The sequence below is a fragment of the Paramormyrops kingsleyae genome, chromosome 1, assembly GCF_048594095.1.
Source record: "Paramormyrops kingsleyae isolate MSU_618 chromosome 1, PKINGS_0.4, whole genome shotgun sequence".
Taxonomy (NCBI): Eukaryota; Metazoa; Chordata; class Actinopteri; order Osteoglossiformes; family Mormyridae; genus Paramormyrops; species Paramormyrops kingsleyae.
In genome coordinates this window covers 12,485,767-12,510,348 of record NC_132797.1, presented here as the reverse complement: position 1 = coordinate 12,510,348, position 24,582 = coordinate 12,485,767, and the positions used below count along the sequence as shown (strand labels likewise).

Below are 24,582 nucleotides of genomic sequence, written 5' to 3'. Positions count from 1 at the left end.
ATGGGGGGGAAAATGAGCTTCCTACCCAGGTCAACTATCATCTCCCATCCTTGTGCTCCCTGGAGGATGTTGGTCCTGGTTCTCCTTGCAGAAGATGGCTGCTCCCCTGCCCTGATGAACTACAATGCTGGTGTTTGTGGCATGAGTGGTTGCGGTCTTCTCCTGGCCTGCTCCAGGATGTCTGCAATTATGCTGAGCACCTGATCATGCCGTCACCTGTATCTCCCCTGGGCCAGAGCTGTGTGACACCCTGCTAGAATGTGGGAGAGTGTGCCATTCTTCCCACACAATTTGCAGAGTGGATCCTCCCTCAGGCCCCACCTTACCAGGTTTGCAGGTGACGGGAGTGTGTCATATACAGACCTCAAGAGGAAACTCACACGGAACGGCTCCAGCCTCCAGATTTCAGTCCATGTGACCCTTCTTTCTGGGAGGTCCCATCTGGTCCAAGTTCCTTGGGTTGCTAGTTCGACAGCCTTCGCCTTCCGTGTCTCTTCCACTTGGTGACGCACTTCGGCTTGCACCATCTCTCTCCTCTGCTGCACAGTTGCCTTCCCCCACTGGATGAAATGGGAGGTTCCTTGTCCCTGCCGGCCAGTGCAGACATTGCCAATGATATCCCTCAACTCCGTGGAGCTTTCAGCTTGCCTAACTGCAGTGTCTGCTATCCACTTGCGGCCTGTTCTTGTTATGACCCCCGCATTGCTGACACGCTCGTCTTTAGAGTCTCTGAGTATCATTGCCACCCTGCACTTAGCCACCTTGAACTCCTCCACCACAGATGAGAATGGAAGCTGAAGCTGGCCAGACCGAATATAGAAGCTGGGAGGGATATCAAGCCACCGCCTCAGATGTTTGTTTATTCTCTTCTCCAAATTCTCCACTGCAGTCATTGGAATCTCATATACTGTCAACGGCCACATCAGCCTTGGTAGAAGCCCATGCTGGTAAATCCAGGATTTGAACTTGCCAGGTAGTCCTGACCTGTCAATCCTCCTCAGCCACTCATCTACCTGTTTTCCAGTGTCAGAGATGTTGTTCCTGTCGCTGAGGGTGTCATCGTACCACTTTCCCAGGCATTTGATGGAATTCTCCCTGATTGTTGGAATCTGTTCACCTTGGACGTGGAGTTTGAACGCATTCGTCAGCTTCCCCTGCCTTATCACCAAACTCTGTGACTTCCTGGGCTTGAAAACCATCCTCGCCCATGATGCCAAAGCCCCAAGAGTCTTCAGGATCCACCTCCCTGCACATGTGTTGTTGTTGTTATAGTCAGGTCGTCCATGAATCCTCTTAGTGGGGGTTGCCTGCTCCTGCTGCAGTCACTGGTCCTTTGGCCTCTGCTGCTGCTGCTGTAATAAGAAGGTTCATCCCCATGATGAACAGGATGGGGGAGACTGTGCATCCTGTTACAATCCCCTTCTCCAGTATCTGCCATGCAGTGGTGAACTTAGCAGTCTGAAACCATAGATTGAATGACCCCAGGTAGCTGTTAATCATCTGCCTAATCTTGTCTGGGATGTGGTACTGCTCCATGGCCTTGTTAATGAGGATATGGGGCATAGACCCATATGCATTGGCAAGGTCCAGCCAGACTACTGTTAGGTTGCCCTTATTGCCCTTGGTCTCCTGGATCAGATGGCTAAGGATAGCGGTGTGTTCCAGGCACCCAGAAAATCCTGGTATCCCCACCTTCTGGATTGAGGTGTCCACATAACCATTCTCTGTCATGTACAGTAGGTTGTCATTCGCCTTGCCAAGACTGAGAAGAATATCTTAGCTTCTACACTCAACAAAGAAATGGTGCGAAACTGGCTGATCTCAGAAGAGTCCTTCTCCTTTGGCACAAAACAGCCCTCTGCCACTCTCCAGGATGCTGGAAAAACACTGACATTAAATCTGCTGGTTGATTTTGTTTTGTCTGTCATCATGAATTTTCTGTGAATGCTGTAGGTATCATTTATGACTATATATAATTGTTAGCTTACCAGCAAATGTCAGCCTTGCTTGTGTTGAATGCTACGGCCGTTTCTAACTAAAGCATTTCCTTTTGGTTTTTAGGCAGGCATGGATTGGACAGCGCCGGGGGAGTTTAACAAATATGCCAGTCAAATATCTTCTCCAGTCCAGTATGTTGGCATCTTTTCTATTATGAAGAGAATTCTCTCTTTAGATTGTGGACATCATTTCTGTGTTTCTTTTTGGGAAAAGAGAGAAATCTAATAATCGTTACAACAGTGGAAGGTTTTTATTCAGTCCATTCAATTTTGCATACATGGGCTTTGTGAAACAGCCTTAAATATCATGATCACATACACTCACCTAAAGGATTATTAGGAACACCTGTTCAATTTCTCATTAATGCAATTATCTAATCAACCAATCACATGGCAGTTGCTTCAATGCATTTAGGGGTGTGGTCCTGGTCAAGACAATCTCCTGAACTCCAAACTGAATGTCAGAATGGGAAAGAAAGGTGATTTAAGCAATTTTGAGCGTGGCATGGTTGTTGGTGGCAGACGGGCCGGTCTGAGTATTTCACAATCTGCTCAGTTACTGGGATTTTCACGCACAACCATTTCTAGGGTTTACAAAGAATGGTGTGCAAAGGGAAAAACATCCAGTATGCGGCAGTCCTGTGGGCGAAAATGCCTTGTTGATGCTAGAGGTCAGAGGAGAATGGGCCGACTGATTCAAGCTGATAGAAGAGCAACTTTGACTGAAATAACCACTCGTTACAACCGAGGTATGCAGCAAAGCATTTGTGAAGCCACAACACGCACAACCTTGAGGCGGATGGGCTACAACAGCAGAAGACCCCACTGGGTACCACTCATCTCCACTACAAATAGGAAAAAGAGGCTACAATTTGCACGAGCTCACCAAAATTGGACAGTTGAAGACTGGAAAAATGTTGCCTGGTCTGATGAGTCTCGATTTCTGTTGAGACATTCAAATGGTAGAGTCAGAATTTGGCGTAAACAGAATGAGAACATGGATCCATCATGCCTTGTTACCACTGTGCAGGCTGGTGGTGGTGGTGTAATGGTGTGGGGGATGTTTTCTTGGCACACTTTAGGCCCCTTAGTGCCAATTGGGCATCGTTTAAATGCCACGGCCTACCTGAGCATTGTTTCTGACCATGTCCATCCCTTTATGACCACCATGTACCCATCCTCTGATGGCTACTTCCAGCAGGATAATGCACCATGTCACAAAGCTCGAATCATTTCAAATTGGTTTCTTGAACATGACAATGAGTTCACTGTACTACAATGGCCCCCTCAGTCACCAGATCTCAACCCAATAGAGCATCTTTGGGATGTGGTGGAGCCTAAGCTTGTCACTGCTTAAACACTGCTTGTCAATTGACTTTTGTTTTGAAATCAATTAATTTGGAGCATTTTTACAAAATTAAGCAAGTGTCCTGAGACCATCTGTGAGCCCTGTACAGTATATGGTTTAAAAGCATGATTTACAGTCCCAGTCTGCATGTAACTGGATGACAGCACAAACGAAGACAGCTCAGTGCCGACCAATGCAAAAATTTGATATTTGCAGGTGCAAAATGTAGCAGGTTTTGCAGAGATGTGGCTGTATATTAATAAGATCTAATGTAAACATAAATGTGACATATAATTTTTGACACAGATTGCATGTGAACAGAGATTTTGCTACAGTGGAGCACTGAATGTACCTGCAAGGCCATCCTTCATGGTGGGGAAATGAATGTGATGTCATTTTTATCATTGTGTTTCTGCGCCCATCCAGTCTGTCTGCAGAGGATTTCTACTTCTTTGAAGTCATCCACAAGCAAAACGACAGGGGCACGGACCACTTGGAAGTAGCAGTAAGTGCCCAGTCACACTGGTCATGTTTCACTTTGCCTCATCTATTAGCAACCATAACAGACAGATATCGTTACAAATCACATATCACCCGTGAAAAATTGCAGAAATTAAGAAAAATGTTCTGTCATCTTTATTGGCCTAAACTAATTATTTTTACTTAATTATTAATTGATCAATCAATTAATTATACGCTCATGCTCTTCAAATACCTGTATCCAGGGTCAAGTATGTCTATGAGGAATCACAGTGAACAAGGCCATGGATCTGTTTAAAACTCCTGAGTAAGACACTTAGGACAAATGACTTCAAGGAAACTTTATAGTTGTTTGGCTCAGCGGGTTCAGACTCATGATCAGCAGGTTGCCAGTTTCAATCCCATGGCTGGTAGATTAATGCTGCCATTGAGGTCTTGAGCAGCGCCCTTAATTATACTTGCTCCAGGGCTGCTGGACCCTGCTCAGCCCTGCGCTGTGACCCCAAAACTTGCTCTTAACTGTATATGTTTCTATTGGAGAGCAAGGTGGGGCAGATGAAAAGACTATTTCCCAATGGAGATGAATAAAGTATCTCTATTTGATTATTGTATTCTACGTGGGGAGGAAAAGAGGTTTGTGTAAACAGTTGTACTAGACAGCTGTAGTAAAAAGCAGATTAACAAAACCGGGTCTAGGCTCCTGGGCGCTAACGGAGTTCTGGTCTCGACAGTGGCGATTGAATCAGGACAGCGCCCCATTTGAGATCATTGGTTCCGAACACATATCCATGTACATCGGTAAGATGGTGACTGTCGCGCCCACCCTGCAATCGTTCTGCACGTCAGTCAGCATTGGCATCGCCGTTGGCATGGACGCTGACATTGGTATCCGTTCGTGTTCCCTGTCTGGCCCTTCCAGATGAGACCGACTTGAAGCTGCACGAGGTGAGCCACATACCGCAAACACCTGCTAGCTCCTTCCATTGGAGAACGTATGCCAGGGTCTCCAGCCATGGCGCCGAGATGCTGAGAGAAGACCCGCGGGACTCCTTCTACCATGGTAACCAGCTCTGTGACGTCTACATTCCAGCCTGAACAGCAGGCCCTTGTTTTCAATGCTGGATCAGATGCATGTCATATCTAACTTAATTCAGCAGTCGTCCTCTGTCTTGACAAGAGGATGTTCACTTGTGACGTTTCGCATTCAGTCCGCATCTGCCGCCGTTACCTCCGGAGCTTCCCTTCTTGCAGTTCCGCTGATGAGCGCGTCAAACCTGCGTGGCATCCTGCCTGTGTGCCCCTACAGTCCCACCTACCTCATCAAGGGGTACCCTCTCCAGAGGTATCAGGGCATTGAGTTTGTAAGTATGACCCTCGTGAGTGACTGCCAGGGAGTCATGGCTCTTGTGGAAGTCTCTGTCCTGTTTAAACAGTGGGTGGGCTGTTCTGATATTTGTTCATCATGAATAGCTGGGAGAGGTCCAATGAGCTCAGTGTTCAATGTTTTGGATGTGCTGGTGTGACAGGAAATTCTGCACCATAATCTCCAAAGCATCATTTCAGTTAAGTCTAAATCTGAATTGATATGAAAGACAGGTGGCTTCCCCTGTAATGTTCTTATAGATAAAACTTTGCAATTCTGCGAATTACTGCTGAAGACCAGGCAACACAATTCCCCAACGCTGAATTCAGAATGCTAAAATTTAACATTGGGGAACACACATACACACACACACACACACCTATACATATACACATACGCATACATATTTATACATATACACACACACATACGTATTTACACATACATACACACACGCACATACATACACACACACACACACGCATGCATATATACATACACACACACATACATATATACATACATACACACACACACATACATATATACACACACAAACATACATATATACATACACACACAAACATACATATATACATAGACACACACACACACGCACATACATATATACACACACAAACATACATATATACATACACACACAAACATACATATATACATACACACACACACACACGCACATACATATATACATACACACATATAAAAACTTGCTGACACCCCATAGGGACTGGTATTCAGTGGATCCCCTAATCATTTTTAACGAGTTTTTCTTTTGGCATGCTACTGACAACTAAAGCAGAGCTTTATTCTATTTCCTTCTTGTGTCTCTCTCACCCCCCACTTCCAAGGTCCACCTGTCCTACGTTTACCCCAATGACTACACGCGACTAACACACATGGAGACCAACAATAAATGCCTGTACAGTGAAGACCCCCACTATCTAGAAGGGTAGATACAATTCTTAAATGTTTCCCGTTGGTTTGATAGTTTTATATGACTGCAAGAAGTGAAAATATCTATTCCCGTTAATCAGTAAAGTGTGTCCTGTATAATTTTTATTTTATTTTTTTTATATACAAAGTCTAGCTTTGTTGGCTGTGGAAGTAAATATTATTAACAGCACTGAGAAATGCCCTGTGCTGTGCAGCTGGGAGCGACCTAAGCACACCCAGAAGCTTGCCTTAAGGCGTGAGGAGTGCTAATCTCCTTCAGATTCTCTAGAGCTTGCAGTAGTATTCCAGTCTACCATTAGATGGCTCCACTTCCTCACAGACGAAGCCACATCTTTTGTTTTTTTTATCGTGTTACCTGCTGTGGATGTAGATTTGTATATACATTTCATGATTTTACTAATTTCTATGCAAAGTAATATTTATTTCTCTTCTTGCCAAAAACTCATAATGTTGTTTTTCCAAAACAACGGGCGCAGGCTTGGGTTTCTGAATTACATGAAGATGGACTCTCCAGAAAATGGGAGCGCTGAACAACGAGACAACGAACAAGGTAGACACACCATACTGTTGTTCGCCCTGCTCTGGGAAAGATCATCCAGCATGGCTTGTATTTAACATAAACAAAATCCATTAACCTCTTCATTTTGAGTGTTGGAGTGAAATGCTGTGGAGATCAGATGTTGCATGGAGGTCCAGTTAATCTGCTCATGTTTTGGTGTATATAGGTACATTTTTCTGGTTAAAAGAATTCAGCATGTGTCATATGTATATATGTTTCTGCTGAGACCATATTATAGGTAGATAAAATGAAAGAAATACCATGTAGGTATAGGACAATACAACCACTTATGGAATAGTTGTTTATGGTTCCCTTGTAGCACATTTTATTTTATTTTGTTTTATTTTATTTTATGACACTGGTGTTTACAATTTTTGCTTTATGAAGGGGATAGGGGTGGCCTTGGTGACAAATCTTTGTACCAGGACAAGGAACTTCAGCCAGAGAACTTCAGAGAGCTGCCAGACAGCCAAGGGCGTAACTTTGGCTGGAACATTGTGGGGGCTGAAGTCTCCACCCATTACGGTGGAAACATGATTATTGGGGGGTTGTATTAGCTGGTTTTGATTTATTGGGGGGGCTACAACCCCCCATCCCCCCCATAATTTATGCCCATGCAGAAAGCGAGAATTATGAATCGACATCCTCAATCATCTATGACCCAGTTGTAAACTGGGCACAGACGATCAATGTGAGTAACATGGACTTCAGCGCGTTCCGCAAGGATTCCATCGACCTGAAATGCAACGTCTCTGGAAATCTGCAGATGAGTTCCAGAGTGGCATTGCCTATCGTGCAGGCCTTCATGCATCAGCTCAATCAGGAGAACTTGGGGTAAGGCACCTGAGTGTGTGTCATCTTAATGTTAACAATGTATTTCGGATTGGAGGAGATGTCCTGGTGGAGCTGAGGAGTAGTGTTCTGTCAGGATCAGCCCCTGTTGTCCCACCCTGTGTCCCTTCCCCGTTTGGCCAGCAGGTGTCGCTGGTCATCCCGTTCTTCATGTTAGTCTTTGTTCTCCCCTGTTTCCTGTCTGGCCACATGGCTCAATGTGTTGAGCATGTGGTTGCTTGTGATCCTTGTCCTGTGATCCCACCTCCTCTGTTTTTGTATTTTGCTCCCTAGTGTTTCATTTATGTTTCTCTAGTTCTTGTGTCTTTTTATTTTACTCCTTGTGCCCCTGCTTGTGTCTTTACCTGTTTATAATTCCCTAGTGTTGGGTTCTGTTTCCTTGCTTAGTTCTTAGTTTCCCTGTTTTGTTCCTTTTGAATTTATTAGTTTCATCTGCCCTGTTTTCCTGGTCTCTGTTAATTAGTCTCACCTGTCTCGTGTTAGTCCTTTTACCCAGTTTGGTTCCTGTATTTAAGTCCCTGCTTCTGTTCTGTTCCCTAGTGGTTCGTTGATTGTTGTTTGATGATTGTGATGGTCTTAAGTCTTGTGAGGTTAGAGCTGTATACTGCTTACCTGCCCAGTTTTTGTTATTTGTGATTTGTAGTCTTTGCTTTTCCCCTTTTAGTTTTTGATCCCTCGTGGTCCTTTGTTTTGTTAGTCCATTCTTGTGTTTTACTTAGATCAGTTTAATAAACCCCGTTTTTGTTCTTTGAGCCACAAATGGGTCGTCCATCCTTTTTGTTCCTGCACCATGCCTTGTTCTCACACCCGAGTTCCTGTATGACAGAAAAGAAATTGAATTTGTTGGGTACAAGAAAGTGTTATTTTCCAGTATACAGTATGAGGGGTGGGTTTCCGTGTCATGCCAAACATCTAGAGTGGGAACTGAATTATGTGTTTTGTTAATATCTCACAGTTTGAACTAGAGATGCATCGATCCGATATTCAGATCAGTATCGGCCGATCCAGACCTATTTGATGGATCGGGTATCAGTCATACATGACCGATCCACGTCCGATACTCACTTACTTATTTAGTTTTTGGCAGTCCTTTCATTTCGTGTTAAATTTATTTGTACAATCAATCACACAACAGCTCTTTTCCGTTTTAGATGCGTTTTTTGCGACATTAAAGATGAAAGCTAACACTGCCACTCACATTTTTGCTGCTCTGTGGATGTGAGTGCAGTGACTTCCACCTGTTTTGACGTCATGCGCATACCCTTCGCAGTACGAGGAGTGTAAGAACATGAGATTAGAGGATGGCGATTTGGGAGTATTTTACGCTTTTAACAACAACTTGTAACTCAGTGTTTTGCAATCTATGTAAAAACAAAGTTTTGAGAGGTGGGAGTAGCATTCAGTAGAAAATCCCACTAAACAAAGCGCACGCAACTCTGCGAGACAAAAAAGCAATGGATGATTTGGGAGTCGCTAGCTTGGGCTGCAGCTTGTGATACAAGAGCGGCTGCCATCACAATATAGTGTAATTGAGCTGATGCCAATGGGAGAAAAATTGTGAGGCATTTTAAGCATTCGCCACATGCGTATGCTGCTTTGGAAGATATTCAAATTAACTTGCAAAATGCCTCAAAAATGCTTAAAACAAGATTTACAAATGAGGTAGAACAGTATGTTTTATGTATGTTTCTAGTAGCCTAATTAAAGTTTTTTTTTGGCATACAGTTTTCATCTGTATTTACTGGTTTAAAAGTAATATGTAAAGTATAAATATATATCATATATATGTCACGCCTCCCGTGGGCGTGACAGGACAGGTGTAGCTCTTTCATCCGTGGATGACGGCTTAGTTAAAAGGGGAGAACTCACGCATTGCCAGTGCGAAGTATTAAGCCGATGAAAAGAAGCTATACCGAGCGATTACTAGTCTTCCGTCTCCCCGATCTCCCGTACCTGTCACAGTTACCTGTTTCTGTTCCTTCCTTCCCGCACCCGCTCCTGACTTACCTGTTCCATCCAGTCCGACTCCCTGTGTCCTGCCCTCCGTGTGTTCCGCCGTCCTGTGCTTATCCGTCGGATTGACTCCCTGGCTTCTGACCTTCCTGCCTGCCCTTCGACTACGATCCCTGCTCACCGCTCTTTGGTTTTGTTTGCTTCGGCTTGCCCCAAGGGAAGCTCTCGGGCTGCGCGTCTCCGCTACCCATAGCGGAGTGCACGGGAAGCTTCGCCTGTGTATTATCGCTTGCCCGATTAAACTTCGGCATTTCTCGCATTTCTGGGTCCTCGCTTCTCTCCGCCTGTCTCGTTACAATATATTTATTACATTAAAATAATAAAGTATATAAGGCTCTTGTATCGGATTGGCAGTTCAGTATCAGAATCGGATCGAAACTGAAAAAATGTGGATCGGCCCATTCCTAGTTTGAATATATCTGGTTATTGTTTAAGAATTACGTTTAAGTTTAGTTGTCATTTTCCCATATGGTGCTGGATTAATATACCGTGAGATAGCATTACGGTGGGAGGTAGTTATCTAGAGATGTAAATAGTAGGGATGTAACGGTATTGTAAATACCGTCGTACCGAAATAGCAAATGTTTTCGATACTACCGTGGTCGCATGACTCGATAAAACGATAGGTCTTCTGAGAAAAGTTTGCTCAGGCGAATGGAGCGAACTGGAGGTAGCGGGAACTACAATTCCCATCAGCCCAGGCGTGGTCATCATCCATCATCTGTTGTCGCTACAGATCCAGTAATGCGGAAATGGCGGGTGCTGCTAGTAGCGGCGAAGGAAAAGAGATGGAAATACTAAATTGAAACTTTATTTTTTTACATGGTTTAATAATTTTTTGTTATTAAAATTGAAGTTCCTGTTTCAAAGTGTCAGCAAGCGGCCAGCAGGCGAGCAAGGAAGCAGGAGAGCGAGCCGGTAATACGGACAAACGGGGTTTAATCGAGTCAAACTGACGAACAAAGCACTGCACATGACAATACAATGACGGAACTGGGGACTACTGACTCAGACGAGGACTAAATACACAAGACAAGCTAGACTTAATAGGACACAGGCGAGCACAATCAGGGTTGAACACGAGGTAATGAGGGGGGCGTGGCACACATCGGGATCGTACGGAGCAGGGTGTGACAGAACCCCCCCCCAAAGGCGCGCACACCGGGCGCGCCAGAGGAGAGGCGACGGACGAGACGAACCGGGAAAACAGGACCTGGAAAACAAAGCAGAACGTCAACCAAAAACAGGGAACAGAACGGAGACACAGAAGAAGAACAAGGACGAGAGGAAGGACAAGAGACGACACAGAACAGGGAAGGCAGACAGGCAGACAAGGAAGGGAGACACAGAAGGGGAGACAGGCGGAACAAAAGGGCCAGGAGTGAACGGAGGAGGAACAAAGGGACGAGGAGCAGAGACAGGCGGGACAAACGGAAAGGGAGGAGGAACAAGGGGAGCACGAGGGAGCCCAGGCGGGCGACGGGCAGCGGCCGGAGGGGCCGCAGGCGGGAGGGAGAAGGGAGCTGAAGGGGACCACCCAGGGGCCAAGGGAACGGGACGAGGGAGTGACGGAGGGGACACGGAGGGAGCAGGAGGGAACACCAGTGCAGGCGGGCAGAAGGGGGAAGCCGCGGCAGGCGGAGGCGCAGCCGGAGCCGGCGAAGGCGCCGTCCGACGCCCAGCCGGAGCAGGGGGGCCCGGAGGCGACCGACATGGAGCCGGAGGAGGGACCGAGGACCGGCACCGAGGATCCAGGGGGGGACCCGGCCGCGACCGCCGACCCCGAGCCGGAGGACCCACAGGCAGCCACCGAGCCACAGCCAGGGGCCGAACGGGCGAGCCAGGGGGCAGGGCGGGCGGGACCCGGGCCCTACGCCGATGTCCCCGTCCCTTGCTGGAGACGGAGAGGCGGGGTCCTGGGGGGCGTCGGCCTTGCCGGGGTAACGGCGAGGGAGTCAGGGCCTCAGGCAGGGCCGCGGGCAGGACGGGAGAGGCGGCCTCAGGCAGGGCCGCGGGCAGGACGGGAGAGGCGGCCTCAGGCAGGGCCGCGGGCAGGACGGGAGAGGCGGCCACAGGCAGGGCCGCGGGCAAGACTAGAGGGGCGGCCTCAGGCAGGGCCGCGGGCATGACGGGAGAGGCGGCCTCAGGCAGGGCCGCGGGCATGTGTCCAGCAGGGGGCGCCTCGGTGGGCGTGGGTGCAGGCGGAGGCGGCACCGGGACCTCAGATGCAGCTGCAGGCACCACCAGCACGTGGCCAACAGGGGGCGCCGCAGCAGGCACCACCAGCACGTGGCCAACAGGGGGCGCAACCGCGGTGTGCACCTCAGGCAAAGCGGAGGCAGCTGCAGGCGTGCGACCAGCAGGGGCCGCTTGGGCAGGCGCCTCGGGTGTCCGGTCAGCAGGGGGCGCCTTGGCGGGCGCCGCCAGCACGCGACCAGTGGGGAGCGCCACAGCGGGCGCCGCCATCACACGGCCAGCAGGGGGCGTCCGGTCAACAGGGGGCGCCTCGGCGGGCGCCGCCAGCACGCGACCAGTGGGGAGCGCCACAGCGGGCGCTGCCAGCACACGGCCAGCAGGGGGCGCAACCGCGGCCACCTCAGGCGCCGGCAGGACAGACGAGACGGGCAGTTCAAGAGCCGGCAGGACAGGCGAGACGGGCAGTTCAAGAGCCGGCAGGACAGGCGAGACGGGCAGTTCAGGTGCCGGCAGGACAGGCGAGACGGGCAGTTCAGGTGCCGGCAGGACAGGCGAGACGGGCAGTTCAGGTGCCGGCAGGACAGGCGCCGCAGTCGGAGCTGCAGCAGGCACCCTCTGTTCCTGGTCACCAGGGTGTGCCGCGGCGGGCGCCGCCGTCACGCGGCCAGCAGGGGGCGTCGCGGCGGGTGCCGCCTTCACGCGGCCAGCAGGGGGCACCGCGGCGGGTGCCACCATCTCGCGGCCAGCAGGGGGCACTGCGGCGGGTGCCGCAGCCAGAGTGGTGGCAGCTGCAGGGACTGCAGGCAGAACAGGCGGGTCAGGTGGTGCCGCTGGCATAGCGGCGGAAGCTGCAGCAGGCGGTGCCGCGGGCAGAGCGGCGGCAGCTGCAGCTGCAGCAGGCAGGATAAGCAGGGCAAGCGGGTCAGGCAGGACAGGCGGGTCCGCTGGCAAAGCGGCGGAAGCTGCAGCAGGCGGTGCCGCGGGCAGAGCGGCGGCAGCTGCAGCAGCTGCAGCAGGCAGGACAAGCAGGACAGGCGGGTCAGGTGGGTCAAGCAGGACAGGCGGGTCAGGCTGGACAGGCGGGTCAGGCAGGACAGGCGGGTCCGCTGGCAAAGCGGCGGAAGCTGCAGCAGACTGTGCCGCGGGCAGAGCGGCGGCAGCTGCAGCAGGCAGGACAAGCGGGTCAGGTAGGACAGGCGGAGCTGCTGGCATCGCGGCGACATCAGCAGCAGGCGGTGCCGCGGGCAGAGCGGCGGCATTAGCAGCAGGAGGTGCCGCGGGCAGAGCGGCGGCATCAGCAGCAGGCAGCGCAGCCGCGGGCAGATCGGCGGCGGCAGCAGGCAGCGCAGCCGCGGGCAGATCGGCGGCGGCAGCAGACAGCGCAGCCGTTGGCAGATCGGCGGCGGCAGCAGACAGCGCAGCCGCGGGCAGATCGGCGGCGGCCGCAGACAGCGCAGCCGCGGGCAGATCGTCCCAGGCAGGGAGAAGAGAGCAAGCCCCCAAGAAGAGAGTCTGGGCGGCTTCTTCTCCCTTTCCCCTTCGCCTCTTTCTCCGCCGTCCGGATCTTGTAGGAGGAGGCGGGGTTTGAGCGGCGGAAGCCGCGTTAAGCTCAGTCATGCGCTCGGGGACGGCCGTCTTTCGCCGGGCGGCGGAAGCTTTTGCCGTCTTGGGGAAGACCGGGATGAAGACAGATGGTGAGCCGGGGGGCGGTTCCAAGCGGGCATACCCCAGGGGGGCCAGCCAAATTGCCGCTCTCTCCCTCAGTAGCCGGAGGTTTCTGCCGACCTCGATTAGCGGCTGTTGCTCACCGGTGTGAAACCTCCCCAGCAGGAGGTCCCAACACCTGTTGATCAAGGGACGAGCTACTGGATCCTCTTGGAGTTCTAGGTAGTTCGTCCACTGGACCAACTCGTCTTCCATGGGGATACCTTCCCCAGTAGCGCTGAGCTTGTTTAGGAGTTCCGTCATTCTGTCAGCAAGCGGCCAGCAGGCGAGCAAGGAAGCAGGAGAGCGAGCCGGTAATACGGACAAACGGGGTTTAATCGAGTCAAACTGACGAACAAAGCACTGCACATGACAATACAATGACGGAACTGGGGACTACTGACTCAGACGAGGACTAAATACACAAGACAAGCTAGACTTAATAGGACACAGGCGAGCACAATCAGGGTTGAACACGAGGTAATGAGGGGGGCGTGGCACACATCGGGATCGTACGGAGCAGGGTGTGACACAAAGTTTACAGATAGATGGCTAATTTGTATGCCATTGATATGTTCAGTGTTCATGTAAACTGTTTAATAAACACTTCTGGCACTTTTTTCGAGTCTCTTCATTAGTTTTGTTTTTCCTGTAAATGATTCAATAAATACCGTACCGTGCCATTCATACCGAGGTATTACCGTACCGTGAAGTTTTGATACCGTTACATCCCTAGTAAATAGTGTAATGTTATTTTTTATATAATTATGTGCCTTTGAGTCTGTCAACTCTTGACCACCACATATGTCATTCCTCTACAGCTTTCTGTTTTCTGTCCAAGTCTTCAGGCTCTCAGAGGCATTCTCAGTGCAGTTATGATTGAGGCTATCAATGTTTTTTTTTTGTCATTGTCCTCTTCCTCTTTTACATGAATATTTTCTGAGCATATACATTTTTTTCCAAGACCCCATGCCTTACCGTAATGTGCCCAAAATAAGATGTATCAATTTTTGTTTCTAGTGAAAGTTCAGGCTTGATTTGGTCAAGACTGTACTTTTTCATTGTAGATTCTGTATTACTGTTGTTGTTGTTGTTGGTGATTATAGAAGTCCTCACCAAGTTCAACGGTGGCAATACTCTTCCTGTTCTGTTTCTTCATTGTGCAGCATTCATAAAGAAAATGTCCATAAAGAAAAATCCATATTCTGTACAATGCTTAGAGATTCTTCTTAAGGATGTTTTTTTTTCCTCTTTAATTTCATTTATATTAATCCATTGTGTTAAAGTTTGGCTGAATGAAAGCTCAAACTATCCCATTCTTGCCTGTAGACACTTCACCCTGTTGCAAGTCGTCAACGTAGAACAGCGAATCGACAATCTCCATGGTAGCCGCTATCTCCTGGAGCTGGTGGTGCAGGACCGGCATGGGACCAAGTTTCGTATCTCCCAATATGTTTACGAGCCACACAGCCAGATCAGGGTAGACCAGTCTGACAGGAATGGGGCGCTGCTGTGCTACCCTGAGGGGGTGGAGTGGAATCCCTCAGCTACTGTCCACATCATACTGCCTGGTGAGTGCCTGGACTCCGGTGGGCTTCAGTGCACGGTGCTGCCTGTAGTGGACTTTAGGATCTTCTCTGGCGGTTCCTATGTTTCACTTTCAGAAAGTGCAGCCCAAGAGTTACTGCTTAAAATATCAATAGGCTTAAAATATCAATACCAAATAAAATGGTGAAGAGATTATTTACTTTGGTGCAGCTGCAGTTCATTTCGTTGGTGGTTGTCAGTGACATGAATGGGTGTACTACTCTGTCCTCCCTGGTTCTTCCCACATGATTTAAAATGTGATTTTTCAACACCATTGCAAGTATTAAACATATCACGTTTCGATAAACAATACAAAAAAAAAAAACATTTGGCCTGTCACCACAGCTACCAAGACTTTTTGGATAAACTGATCAATGTGTACTAATTTATGTATGACTCAGTAGGTCAGTTTCCTGATGATGTGATATTTGTTAAATATCTGTTTTCTTCTTATGCTGTGCACAGTGAAGAACCAGGCCCGCTGGGTCCAGCAGTTCATCATGTACATGGAAGACATCTACAATGTTACAGGTGACAAGAACTTCAACATCATCATCGTGGACTACAGCAGCAAGGACATGGATGTGGAGCAGGCACTCCAGTCGGCCCATATTCCTCGGTGGGTTTGCTTTGAGCATGATCTTATCCCAGCAGGCACTTTGAAGGCACCAGCCAGCCTGATTGCATGTCTTTGGATTGTGGGAAAAACCCAACTGGCATGAAGAGAACATGCAAACCCCACATACATAGAACCGAGACAGGATTTAAAACCCCCCATCTTCGAAATGTGACGCAGCAGTGCTAGTCTTTCAGCCGCTGTACCATCTACCCAATCAACAAACACTGAAAACTAAATATACAATGTTGAAGTAACCAGAATCCAGTAATCATACAGAAAGTATACATAATATTAAAGAGTTGTTATTGAAAAATGAAGAATTGTAAAGAATGAAAGTATGTATGAGTATTTCATTTGTAAGGTGCTTTTGCTGAGTAGAACAAACAATGTGTTTTAAATTCTCTGTGGTTTGAGTGTTTATCATCACGAGGGTTCATGTTATTCATTGTTTTAAAGTTAGGTTAAAACAAAACAACCTAAACAAAATTAACCTAAAGTTACTAGATGGCTTGCTTTGTATTTTTAATGTAAAAGACAAAATATATTTTGTGGTGCCTATCGTGACTTGGAAAAAGACAAAATGCATTTCGTGATTCAATTTCGTCCACAAAATGCATTTCATTCACGAAATGATTTTCTTTAATTCATAAAATGCATTTCCTCCACGAAATGACTGTGTATAATTCATGCAATGCATTTCGTCCATGAAATTACTTTCTTTAAATCACAAAATGCATTTTGTCCACAAAATGACTTTCTTCTGTATACAAAATACAAAGTGCTGATATCAATTCTGTGCACAAAATTAAACTTTCCTTTTGATTTCTGTGCACAAAAGCTTTGTGGACAAAATGCTGCAAGGCATTACTAGATTTCGTCATTAAATAATGTTTTTGTGGCTCAAAATGTATTTTGTGCATGAAAATGAGCGCTTGACACTTGCCGCCCCATACTGTACTGGCTGACAATAGTAAACAATGAAATTTCACACTGTGCTTCTCCTCAGTTATCAGTATGTGAAGCTGACTGGGAACTTTGAGCGTTCTGCAGCCCTTCAAGCTGGGATTAACCTCATCACAGTAAGTGTGACAGCAATGCCCTGCGGCACTGGCTGCCTCAAATTACTATTATTCTTTGAGAAGATGGCGGCACAGACGGATGTAGTGGCCCGGAGCTCTCTTTGTAGAACCCAACCTTTTTCATGTGCAATAATTTATGTGCAATTTTCCTTGTATACTCTTATACTCTGTACTGTAATTGCTATATGATATTTATTTTACTCTATTTTTTTCCCTTTAACTTATTTAGCTTGTACAGTCTTTATTGAGGCTTCTATAGAAGGATCCAAGCATCATCACCTCATCGTACTTGTACAGTGACAAAACAGATACCTTATTTTATCTGTTATCTTATATCAGTCCCAACCTCCACACAAGACGATGTGACATGTGAATAGCCATATAGTCATCCAATTGCTAGTGTAGAAGTTATGAGTAAAAAGCTCTGACATTTGAACACTGGATTTATTAAGTTATTTCTGAATATTGGATATACATCTATCTTCTTTACTGCTAATTGAGTGTGCTAGATTTTGCTAGAAATTACCTACTCTGTAAGGATTAAATTTAATGTCCATCCACCCATTTGCTTGTCCTATGTAAGGTCGCAGGGGTCTGGAGCCTATCCTGGAAGCTATGGGTGCAGAGCAGGGAATTACCCAGGAAGGGGTGCCAACCCATCACAGGGCACATTCACACCATTCACAATTGCAGACAATTTGGTAACTCCAATTCACCTTAGCATATTTTTGGACTGCGGGGGTGAGGGGGACCAGAGAACCCAGAGGAAACCCCACGAGGACACGGGGAGAACATGCACACATACCTGGGGCAGAGACTCAAATCCTGGTCCCAGACACAACAGTGCTAGTCACTTCACCACTGTAGCACCCCAAAATTTAATGGATAATGTAGAAAACAGGAGTATGACACAAAAAGTGAAATCTGTGACAAGAGAGCGTGCATTCATTTCAGTGTCTCAATCAATCTGGAGCCCTTCACAAAGATGTGGTGTAATTCTTGGCTCATACAGCCATGGACACATCTCAATATTCTTCCAGAGATCTAACAAGCCTCATGGTGTCATATGGAAAAACCAGTCATGTCGAAAGTGTGGAGAACACTGAATATGCGTGAGGGAGAAAGGCAAGGTGCAAAACACATACAAATAATGTAACAACATGTTGGTAAGAAGTACATTTCCCCCAGCCTTGTGCCCTATGCTGCCCGGTATAGACCCCAGGTCACCTGATCCTGACCACGATAACCGCATAGCAAATGAATGGATGTGGTGAGTTATACAGTACGTTGAGTTACACTAACAGCTGAATGGGACCTATTTGTTTGTTTGTTTGACTCATGCCTCCCAGGACAGCCACAGCATTGCGTTCCTGTGTGACCTGCACATGTACTTCCCCCACTCCATCATCGACAGCATTCGCAAGCACTGCGTGGAGGGCAAGATAACCTTTGCACCAATCATTATGAGGCTGGACTGTGGGGCCACTCCAGAGGAGCCCGACGGTATGCAAGGATGCATTTTTGTTTTTAGTCTTTTATTATTCATAGTATTTTATTATTTCTTCTTTTAATGTATATATTCATGTTATGACCCCAAGATAAGCCTTGGTGTTGGCAACGAGTGGATGTCTACCTGTGTGAAAGTATCTACCTGTGCTTCCATTCAGAGCCAAAGAAAACATTCCAAGACACCAGAGGTGTAAAGAGTACCTGAAAACCATACTTGAGTAAGAGTACAGATACCTTACTGTATAAATTACTCCATTACAAGTTACAAGTCACCAATTCCAATAAGACTTGAGTAAAAGTCGTAAAGTATCCAATTTTAAAAGAACTTAAGTATTTTACTCGTACTGAATGTAGGCTCAAAGAACACCAAGAAATGTGGAAAACAAGGAACTATTTATTTATGAGGCTTTATTTCCTAATATAGACATTAAATTGAACACCTCAGTGTTTCAAAATGGCAGAAGAAGAAAATAGAACAAAAAGTCAGTCTCAGTCAAACTCAAATGTTCAAAAAAAAGGTAAAACAATAAAAAAACTAATAAAAAAACAAATTCAGAGCTGACTTTAATGGTGTCTTAAGGGCAATTCTTAAGGGCAATTCTTAAGGGTATTTCAAGCAAAAATGGAGCACTCCTAGTAATAAAATAATGACTTGAATTACACCATGATAATTATCAATATCGTTTGATATGATCATGATAAAAATATTTTTGCTATATCGCACAGCCTTAATGGATGCTACCACAGTGGCTTTGCTAACTAGCTAATAACTAGTAACCCATAGGAAGCAAGCTGAACAGTCGTTTGAGCAGACAGTAATATCTGATGACGCACAAAGTCTTTAAGTGTCAAGTCTTGTTAACTACATGGAAGCTATATTATCAGCAAGAAGGTCTTTACCTAGTTACCATAGTTTTGGTAGTGAGTCGGCTAGATAGTCAGCTAACTGATGGAAACGTTTAACCAGCAGCAAAACAACCACAAACAACCATGCGGGTCCCACAGTAAAATCTTTGTGCAGTAATTGACAGTCAATAGTGTGTCTAGCAGAAACATTAACAAACAAAATAATAAATAATAGATAGCACTGTTATTACACTGGGATACTAAAGATTTTTAACTTAATGACATAACAGGTACTACAACGATTCCGTTCTGCGAGTTCGCTTTGGCTTCCGCTTTAAGACGTGTTGGACAAGGGCGTGGCTTTCGCGGTACGAATGGGCCGGGTTGGATGTGGGCGGGGTTGGATGTCCAACCCCGCCCTCCTGCAGGCTGCAGCCAGACATACTTGAAGAAATTAGCCGTGGTAGATAAAGATCCTGACTTGTCGCACGCAATCACAATGTAGCGAGTAACGGTAAGCGTCCGTTCAAATGTAGTGGAGTAAAGAGTACATATATTCAGTCACAAATGTAGTGGAGTAGAGAGTAAAAGTTGCTTATATTTTTGATACTCAGTACAAGTACAAAGTAGCCAAAAAAATACTTAAGTACAGTAACGAAGTCCATTTACTCAAGTACTTTACACCACTGCAAGACACTGTGTTGGTATGGCAAAAATTTATAAACTAGCATTCAGAACTTTGGGGTCACTTAGAAATTTCCTTGTATTTCATGAAAACACACATGAAATGAATTTGAATAGGAAAAATAGCTAAAAAAAAAAATAGGAAATAGTCATTGACAAAGTTAGAAATACTCTTTTTTGAAATTAAAATAATTGTGTTCTTCAAACTTTGGTTTCGTCAGAGTCCTCCATTTGCAGCAATTACAGCCTTGTAGACCTTGGGCATTCTAGATGTCAGCTTGTTGAGGTAATCTGATGATATTTCACCCCAGGCTTCCTGAAGCATCTCCCACAAGTTGGATTGGCTTGATGGGCACTTTTTACTTACCATTTGGTCAAGCTGCTCCCATAACAGCTCAATAGGGTAGAGATCAATAGACTGTTCTGGTCACTCCATTATACACAGAATACCAGCCGACTGCTTCTTCCCTAAATAGTTCTTGCACAGTTTAGAGCTGTGTTTGGGTCATTGTCCTGTTGTAGGATGAAATTGGCTCCAACTGGGCTTTGTGCATATGGCATTGCAAAATGGAGTGATAGCCTTCCTTCTTCCCATTAACCCAGCACAAATATCCCACTTTACCATCACCAAAACAGCCCCAGACCATCACATTAGCCTCCACCATGCTTGACAGATGTCGTCAAGCACTCTGTCACCATCTTTTCATTTATCTGCATCTCACAAACCTTCTTCTTTGTGATCTGAACACCTATAGCACTTTTTTCCAATCTTCATCAGCAAAAGAAGAGATGTCTGTCTGTGTTCATTTGCCCATCTCAGTCTTTTCTTTTTATTTTCCATTCTGAGATATGGCTTTTTCTTTGCAATTCTGCCTAGAAGGCCAGCATCCCAGAGTTGCCTCTTCACTGCTGACGTTGAGACTGGTCAGCTGACAGTTGAAGACCTATGAGGGGTCTGTTTCTCTAACTACACACTGTAATATCTTCTCGCTCGCTTGTGCACACTGGGCCTCCTTTTCCTCTTTTTGTTGTGGTTAGAGCCAGTTTACGCTGCTCTGTAAGGGGAGTAGTACACAGCATTGTACAAGATCTTCAACTTCCTGGCAATTTCTCATATGGAATGGCCTTCATTTCTCAGAACAAGAATAGAATGATGAGTTTCAGAAGAGTTTCTTTGTTTCTGACCATTTTGAGCTTAGAATCGAATCCACAATTACTAATGTTCCAGATACTCAACTAGTCCAAAGAAGGCCAATTTTATTGCTTTTTTTTAATCATCACAACAGTAAGTCCAACAAAACGGAATGCATACGAACCTTTACTTTACTCTCACTTCCGCCTACATTGATTTTTTAAACCCGTGGAAACGTGGGCTGCTTCTCAAAAGGCACCGAGCAAGAACCAGCCAAGCCCCGGCTCCGTCTTGGTGGAAATTAGGTATTTGTAGTTGTTTTTAGATACACCAATGATACACAACAGCCTTAGCAACCAGACATGCCCCTGTGTCACGATGGGGCTCAGGCGAGCCGGAAAGCAGGCGAGCCGGAAAGCAGGCGATCGGAGCCGTAAATACGGACAAACGGGGTTTATTAGGAGCGGGAAGGCTGACGGGAACAAACATCGAAACAATACAATGACAGATCTGGGGAAGACTGACTCAGACGAGGACTAAATACAAAAGACAAGCTAGACCTAACAGGACACAGGTAATCACACTCAGGGCTGAACACGAGGTAATGAGGGGGGCGTGGCACACATCGGGATCCTACGGAGCGGGGCGTGACACCCTGACATGTAACATTCAGTTTATAAATTAATTTTAAATGACAATGTTTGTGTCTATTGCCTGTAAAGCACTTTGAATTGCATTTGAGTTGCTTGAAAGGTGCTATATACATAAAGATTGATTGATTGGTTTGAGTGACATGTTCCCCACCATGCTGCTCTGACCCAACACTCAGTGGTTACCATTTTGGTTTCTTCCTTTGGGTGTTTTATTCTCTGTCTGCTCCCTTGTGTTTCAATCCTCAGGCTACTGGGAGGTGAATGGATTTGGCCTGCTGGGGATCTATAAGTCTGACATTGACAGGGTGGGAGGAATGAACGTGAAAGAATACCGGGATCGCTGGGGTGGAGAGGATTGGGAGCTGATAGACAGGTGAGTATGTTGGGAATGGAAGAGTTCCTCCCGATGCAATTTTAAGAACATGCAAGGAGCCTTGGTCTGGGGGTGCAGGCTTAAGCTGTACCAGGCAGCATTTACTGCCATTATCAAGGAGGCTCAGAAAAGGTGACATTCTAAGGTCTTTGTGGGGCAAAGACCCCCCATATGGAGTAATAACAAAATGACCACCGTCCACCCCAAGTCCATAGTTCTTCATTTTGTCATCACACAATAGTGTAATCTATGGCTGTGGTCCAGACCTGGAGTGGCCAATCAGGAGACTCAGAGAAATTCCCGGTGGGCCACTTACCTGTTATGCTGGTCAGAAACAAAATAATTTGACAAGTTTAAAATTGAGTTGGTCGGAAACAAAATTATTGTACAACAATGTCCTGGGTATGATGTTAATCTACATCCAGCCCTGCAAGGTCCTCCAACTTACAGGGGAATCTGGGCATTGCTGGCAGAATTGGCACTGGAAAAATGGTTCCATTCGGACTAGTGTGGTGCTGAGGTATCACCTGCCACACGGCTGCACTCAGGATCTCATCCCTGAGGTGGTTCGTCGTGTGGTGGGTGTGGCAACGCGCTGTCAGCGCATGGTCCTTACCTCTCCTCTTTCTTCTTGAAATGTCAGTAATAAATTTATTTGGATAATAAGACTTGAACTCTGTCATCGTTTATTGAAGTTCCCCTAGAACAAAGACAACTCCCAGGCTGAAAATGAGTCCCACTCCGTGCCTGTTGAGGTATTAATTTGGGAGTCCCTGGTTTAAGAAATGTGAAAAACCCTCATTTAACCACATCACATGGCTCGACGCATCCTGCTACCCTAGAGGGATGCAAAGCAGGTGGCCACTGTTGACCGATAAAAGAATGAATTATAAGTTCTAGATTGGGACAAAAAGTGGGTTCATCTATCCCATTAATTAAAAGAATAATTATTCTTGCAGCAATAGGGTTCTTGAGCATAATGTTTATAAATATAAGGTAGCAGAGTATATTCATGCTGTTTGTTTTTCCTGTCTAATTTAGTAAATTTAGTAACTCAGTGCCGCTACCATAATTAACAGATCTTAACTTCCTCTTCTGCTCCCAGGGTTCTTCAGGCAGGGCTTGAGGTGGACAGAATTTACATCAGGAACTTCTTGCACTTTTACCACTCCAAACGAGGCATGTGGAACCAACGTGTCCGCAAGCCAATGTAGCAACCCCCTGCTGCAGGCTCCGAGCCTTTCACTACTCAGGGAAGAAGAGTTTATCATGCTGTGTTAATGCTTCACCGTGGGTGAAGCAGATGTGCAGAGAACCCTGTAGCAGAGTGTCAGCAGGAGTCCTCATCAGCTGCTCGCTATGTTCTCACTGTCAATTTGGCCTTCAGTGTGTCACCGTCCAAAGTCATATTTTATTGTGGATATGTATTCTTTTAAGGTTGGTACTGGTTTTCCTTTGTGTTTGTTCTTGTAAATTGCCAGTGTCTTTTTTGTCTCACTTTATTTTCTCAGAACGGTGTGTCCTAAAGAACAGCAAAACATAAGTATGACAGATTGATTCCATTGGGTGTTTGTGATTAAGGGGGTAATTGTATTTCTCAGGCTGTTTGGCACTGTTTACCATTCTGAATTCAGTGCAGCTGCTGCTTGTCCCTCCTGCATAAAATGGCATTGTCATTTTAGTGTATGATTTATAGCATCTAAGAGGATTTTATATTTGAAGAATTTTTTTTTGTTTGTTTTAGAATATCTGGCTGTGAAATAAAGTTTTGTTTTTTTTCTAACCAATGAAATGATGCGCTATGGTTTTACTGGCTTCTTAAATTGTTACCAGCTCCATGTTCAAGGACGCTTTTATAGGCAGTTGACTTGGATAACCTATTTTTTGTGAAAATGAATTTTGTGCTTTCTACAAAAGATTTTTGTTTATGTTTTCTCCTCTTGTTGAATTTGGCAGTAGCAAATATGACTCATAGTTCAAAGGAGTATGAAGCTTTTTCATCAGTTTTTCAACCATCTTTCAGATTTAACCAAGTGTAAACATTTTTCAGATATCAGCACAACACTTTGTACATTAACTTATCACTTAAAATGAGTCTGGTGAAAATGTTCCTTTTATTACTTATGAATGAGTAATAATGTCTGCTTCAAATAAGAAGTTAAGATGTCTAAATAAAAAGCTGCAGATAGTCATATGCGGATGTATCATCAGAGAAGTATTTACTTAGGAAAATAACGTATTGCTCCAAAATTCAGGGTCAAAATCTGTCTTGTCAGTTGCATATTGTTGTATTTAAAATCTCAACACTTAAAGTGACTACAATATTGTCCTAAAATGATATCATAAATTATAGTCCTCACCTAAGCGCTGTGATTTATATCCTTCCCTTCCCTTACCTCGCCCCACGCCCTTTTACTCCATACCTGCTGTGGAGGTTCCCGGGCCACTGCAGCTAAGTGGATAAGTGGCTGCAGGAAATGGTGAGCAGTGAGGATGGTGAGAAATGATGTGTTATATTAAAAAAAAAAACCCAAACATGCCTGATCATTTCTGCTCACCTAACCTAGAATACTCCAGTGTCTTGCTCAAGGATACTTTGATGGAGTCAGG

General features: G+C 46.0%; 1 protein-coding gene across 3 annotated transcripts in view; it reads left to right on the top strand.

Annotated features, from left to right (window-relative positions):
- LOC111845648 (beta-1,4-N-acetylgalactosaminyltransferase 3-like) overlaps positions 1–24,331 on the top strand; it is a 60,398-nt gene extending 36,067 nt beyond the window's left edge. For all 3 annotated transcript variants that reach the window (XM_072709807.1, XM_072709811.1, XM_072709813.1), the window contains exons 7-20: positions 2,062–2,129; positions 3,772–3,850; positions 4,557–4,623; positions 4,745–4,885; positions 5,077–5,186; positions 6,061–6,161; positions 6,643–6,716; positions 7,346–7,559; positions 14,820–15,061; positions 15,543–15,696; positions 16,703–16,775; positions 18,125–18,278; positions 21,846–21,972; positions 23,078–24,331. In XM_072709807.1, coding sequence (XP_072565908.1) covers positions 2,062–2,129; positions 3,772–3,850; positions 4,557–4,623; positions 4,745–4,885; positions 5,077–5,186; positions 6,061–6,161; positions 6,643–6,716; positions 7,346–7,559; positions 14,820–15,061; positions 15,543–15,696; positions 16,703–16,775; positions 18,125–18,278; positions 21,846–21,972; positions 23,078–23,186 — 1,713 coding nt within the window. In that variant the 3' untranslated portion in view covers positions 23,187–24,331. The remainder of the gene's footprint in view (positions 1–2,061; positions 2,130–3,771; positions 3,851–4,556; positions 4,624–4,744; positions 4,886–5,076; positions 5,187–6,060; positions 6,162–6,642; positions 6,717–7,345; positions 7,560–14,819; positions 15,062–15,542; positions 15,697–16,702; positions 16,776–18,124; positions 18,279–21,845; positions 21,973–23,077) is intronic.
- The last annotated feature ends 251 nt before the right edge of the window (positions 24,332–24,582 follow it).